Source organism: Arachis ipaensis, chromosome B08 (genome assembly GCF_000816755.2).
Source record: "Arachis ipaensis cultivar K30076 chromosome B08, Araip1.1, whole genome shotgun sequence".
Lineage (NCBI taxonomy): Eukaryota > Viridiplantae > Streptophyta > Magnoliopsida > Fabales > Fabaceae > Arachis > Arachis ipaensis.
Genome location: NC_029792.2, coordinates 1,152,665 through 1,157,582, shown reverse-complemented (window position 1 = coordinate 1,157,582; position 4,918 = coordinate 1,152,665). Strand labels below are relative to the sequence as shown.

At 39.5% G+C, this 4,918-nt stretch overlaps 2 protein-coding genes across 2 annotated transcripts in view; one reads left to right on the top strand and one right to left on the bottom strand.

Moving 5' to 3' along the window:
• Positions 1 to 632, bottom strand: part of LOC107613955 (mini-ribonuclease 3) — a 2,742-nt gene extending 2,110 nt beyond the window's left edge. The window contains exons 1-2 of the mRNA XM_016316156.2: positions 306 to 632; positions 47 to 198 (exon numbers count right to left, since the gene is read on the bottom strand). Coding sequence (XP_016171642.1) covers positions 47 to 198; positions 306 to 570 — 417 coding nt within the window. The 5' untranslated portion in view covers positions 571 to 632. The remainder of the gene's footprint in view (positions 1 to 46; positions 199 to 305) is intronic.
• On the top strand, positions 782 to 4,559 carry LOC107613588 (DEAD-box ATP-dependent RNA helicase 20). The gene is made up of 10 exons (XM_016315662.2): positions 782 to 932; positions 1,069 to 1,331; positions 1,483 to 1,662; positions 1,747 to 1,908; positions 2,039 to 2,193; positions 2,819 to 2,911; positions 3,014 to 3,099; positions 3,185 to 3,411; positions 3,621 to 3,854; positions 4,230 to 4,559. Exons 1-10 carry the CDS (start codon positions 877 to 879, stop codon positions 4,277 to 4,279), a joined length of 1,506 nt encoding a protein of 501 aa, XP_016171148.1. The 5' UTR covers positions 782 to 876; the 3' UTR covers positions 4,280 to 4,559.

The following is a 4,918-nucleotide window of genomic DNA, read 5'->3' as shown; positions in this document are numbered from 1 at the left end:
TAATAAATAAAAAATAATTTATATTCATAAATAAATAAGCAATGAGAAAGTAAGAGACCTCATATATGCAATCACCGATATAAGCTAACGTTGCAGCATTGAATACAGATCGAGGCTTCACCACTTTAGGTGGAGTCGGTAACCACTTCTCATATCCTAAGTATGTTTCATCATCTTCTTCTTTTTCTTTCTCTCTATCTACAATTATACATTCACTTCATTTCATTCAGCTAAGACTACGAAAATATAAACATTTTTGAAGCTTATAGTAACGGAATTAGTCAATTAGGTAACTAGTTAAATACCAGTCGCGGAGGGAGGAGTGGCGCGTTTGAGAAGATCATTGATGAATTCATCTTTACGCGTGGTTGCAGTGGTCGTCGGAGGCGACTGGATTTGTGTGAGAGTCCGAGTTTGAAGCTGCTTGGTGAGCTTGCGAGGCGCGTTGGGGTTGTATGTTAGTCTCTGTTGTGTGTCCCATGAAGCCCTCACTCTTAATTTCACCAAACATGATGACGAAGACGCCGTCGCCGTCGCCGTCGCCGTCGCGGCACCGTATAGACCCTGCATTATTAGCTTCGAACTTCGAACTCAACTGAAGGTAGTTACGGATAAAGCTAAAGTGAAATCTCGAGAAGATATTTATCTCCTATTGGGCCTATTGGGTTCTGCTTTGGTCCAACAAGGCCCAAGTGTAAGGTCAAGTTTTCGGCCCATATATTTTTTACCTTGCTGGCCCAAATCATATGAAAAAAATAATTATTAATTAAATTAAATTAAATTACCATGAGGATTTAATAAAACCTTTGCCAGTTGGTGGTCGTGCTCTGCTTCTACTACGACTCTCGCTGCTTATCGAACTCCCCAGTCACCGCCATGAGCCGTTACGACAGCCGCGCCGCCGACCCAGCTTCCTATCGTGACCGGAGAAGGTAAACGTCATTCCTTCTTACTCCATTTCTACTTCAGCTTCCTTTCTAGGGTTTCTCTTCTCAGCTCCTACTTCAATTCATTACAAACTGGAACGTAACAATTCAAAATGGAATCATTTTTTTTGTGTGTGTTTAGCGATTCGGGGCTAGGAGCACCTCCGGCTTCAGCTTCAGCTTCAGCTTCTAGTAGAAGGGATTACGATGACGGTGGAGCCTCCCCAAGGAAGCTCAATTTGGACGGCTTGCCCCATTTCGAGAAGAATTTCTACCATGAATCGCCTTCCGTTAGGGCAATGACTGAGTCCGAGGTTGACGACTACCGTCTCCGCAGGGAAATCACCGTTGAAGGCCGTGACGTCCCCAAACCTGTCAAGTCCTTTCACGATGTTGGCTTTCCAGGTATATTAATCTCCTTTCTGACCAGAATAGTGTAGTGGAATTGTTTGAATATGACTGTATTCGAGTGAAATGGAAGAGTTTCTGTGAGATTATGTGGGTGCTGCTGTGTTTCCAACATTGTACTGATTTCACAACATTGAACTTTAATTAGAATATGTACTGCAAGAGATTAAGAAAGCTGGCTTTGTCGAACCTACGCCCATTCAATCTCAGGGTTGGCCAATGGCTTTGAAAGGGCGCGATCTGATCGGAATTGCGGAAACAGGGTCAGGGAAGACGCTTGCTTACTTGTTGCCAGCCATAGTTCATGTAAATGCTCAGCCAATTCTAGGTAAGGGAATAATGATGCTGTATGACTGAGTTGTTAAGCTTCTTTTTTGTTGTGTATTCTAAGAATTTGGAACAATGTTTTCAGATCCTGGAGATGGACCAATTGTGTTAGTTTTGGCCCCAACTCGTGAACTTGCCGTCCAAATACAACAGGAGGCTACTAAATTTGGTGCGTCGTCAAGGATTAAGAGTACATGCATCTATGGTGGGGTTCCAAAGGGGCCTCAGGTGCGTGATCTCCAGAAAGGTATGTGGTGAAGTAAGTATTACAATGCCAGGACTTACCTTTCCATTGCAAGTTCCACCCTCCTCTTGATGCAGCTTTTATTGTGTTATAGTTTTGAATCTGATGATACTTCTGTTCATTTTTGGGTTAGGCGTTGAGATTGTAATTGCTACTCCCGGAAGGTTAATTGATATGCTTGAGTCAAATCATACTAACTTGCGGAGGGTCACATACCTAGTATTGGATGAAGCTGATAGGATGTTGGACATGGGGTTTGATCCTCAGATAAGGAAGATTGTCTCACAGGTGACTCTATTATATCATCTTATTCTTATTTTAAAATAGTACAATCTTGAGAAATGTCATAAAGTAATATTGGGTGGGAAATTTGTTTGCTTCCATTTTCTGGTGGCTCAAATTTCCAAGGCTTGCTATATTTTTTTTGTAACCCAATTCTGTTTTCTTTTGGGTGGATAAGAGAATTTTATATGTTAGAAAGGTTCCAACTTAGTAAAGCAAACCAACAATATACAGAAAAAAAAAAAACAGCTACGCAATAGAATGGCAACACTGTAAGATATCACACGACCCTTTCCCTTTTGTAGCAATTGCTGGCTGAAAAGCCCACGGAAAATCAAAATGAAATTATGTTATCTTATACACAATCCCTTTTCTTTTGAAGAAGTGCAAGGTTGAGGTTCAACAAATGCAGCAATAGATACCTACTGTTTTCTTTCAGACGATATACTAATTTCAGGAGACATTATTCTGCATCACTTGCTGAATAGATTACCTTGTGATTTAGACAGCCTCATCATAAAAGTTGACACCAATCTATGTGACCTAAATTAGCAAAGATAGATTTCTGAAGCTGCAACTGGAATTTTATTCTTCTGGTTGTCTGATTAATATTTTTTTCAAATTTATGTAGATTCGTCCAGATCGTCAGACTCTGTACTGGAGTGCTACCTGGCCAAAGGAGGTTGAACAATTGGCAAGGCAGTTCCTTTATAACCCATACAAAGTGAGATACTTTCATTTTCATTTATCTTTCTATGGATATCATACGTGCTGAGAATTTTATGTGTAATTTGAGATTGAATTGATTTTTGTAACCATTTTGCAGGTAATTATAGGTTCTTCAGATTTAAAAGCTAACCATGCCATACGACAATATGTTGACATTGTTCCTGAAAAGCAGAAATATGACAAGTAGGAGATGTTCTGCTTATTTTCATTACCTAACATTATTACCCCATCATATGGGACCATTTAATGGAGTTGTCTAATTTATCAGATTGGTGAAGCTGCTGGAGGACATCATGGACGGCAGCCGAATACTGATATTCATGGATACCAAGAAGGGATGTGATCAGATCACTAGGCAGCTCCGCATGGATGGTTGGCCCGCACTATCAATTCATGGAGATAAAAGTCAAGCAGAAAGAGATTGGGTGCTCTCAGAGTTTAAATCTGGAAAGAGTCCAATAATGACTGCAACAGATGTGGCAGCTCGGGGTTTAGGTATAGAAGCTTGTGTTTGTGCTCATTTAATCATTCTATATTTCTATCGCATCAGATATTTCGTTTTTTGATATTTGTGCATCAACCGGATCATAATTGAAATTGTCTTAATGATGGATAAATTCTACATGAGTTTTTCTTTTTGAGGTAGAATTGCTTTCTACTGCTTCCCAAGAATCTGGTATCATCTATTGTCTATTTACTGACAGATGTGAAGGATGTGAAGTATGTGATAAATTATGACTTCCCGGGATCACTTGAAGATTATGTACATCGTATTGGTCGGACAGGGAGAGCTGGTGCAAAAGGAACTGCATACACGTTTTTCACAGCTGCTAATGCCAGATTTGCAAAGGAACTTATAACCATACTTGAGGAAGCTGGACAAAGAGTGAGCCCTGAATTGGCTGCAATGGGGCGTGGTGCACCTCCTCCGCCATCAGGTCTGTTAACCGTGGACACTCGTATAACTTGGCTAACATATAACATTAGTTCTTTGCCCCAGCCGTTTTTTTTTTGGTTTGAGTGCATGTCTTAGTTATTCCCGAATGGCATGGATCCAAAGGGACTTCTTGTTCCTTTGGTCTCTTGCCCTGGTCTGCCAAAATTGAACTTTACCATGATGCCATGGCAGTCTCTTAAGGATTCTATCCAAAATGCTTACTGTAGGCATGCATCAGTTGTTCTCAAATTCTATCCTGGGCCGGGAGGCCTGTTCATTAATATGCTTGATAACATGCTTTGCTTGTAGAATTTTGTGCCTCGTTTATGGGACGGTTTTATTTATGAGATCTTTAATTTCTGCAACAACAAATCAGGTTTCCGAGACCGAGGGAAGGGTTATGGCAGCAGTCGCCCGTGGAGCTAATCGATGGAGATGGCCCGGTCTTCAGCGATGATGTCCTTGATGTTACGACCTGACCCATTATTACTGTCCTTTTAAATTAGGTTTTGTAAGAATGGTGGTAGGAATTTGGTTTACAGCTTTTGTTAGACTCTTCTTCCTTACTTGGTTCGAATGTCCATAGAACATGGAGAAGCCTTGTATCACTGTAAAATCAAAACACTTGTTTATACTCGATAGTTCATACCCCATCAATTCATTTTGCAGTCGCATTTGATTTAATTATGTCACTGCATTGTTTTTACTCTTTGTGGCTAAGCTACTCGGCACAGAGGAAAATAAAATGAAAAATACGATGGCTTCCTATGTTTAAAGTGGACTTTGAGATTGGAAGAATGAATGCTTCAAGCTATTAATGTACTAAAAGCACTTCAAGTTTTTTTTATCATCAGAAGCCTTAATTAAAGAACTTTAATTGAATTATATTATTTACTGTTAAGTATCCTTTATAAGATTCATTCTGGAAGGATCTTTCTTGGTTATAGAAGTTTTCTTAAATATACCTACATGAGTCTCATTGGTTATCATATTTACAATAATAAATGTTGTATACATCATTTTTTAAACTTATTTTATTTTTTATAGTTAAAAGTGGTTATACAC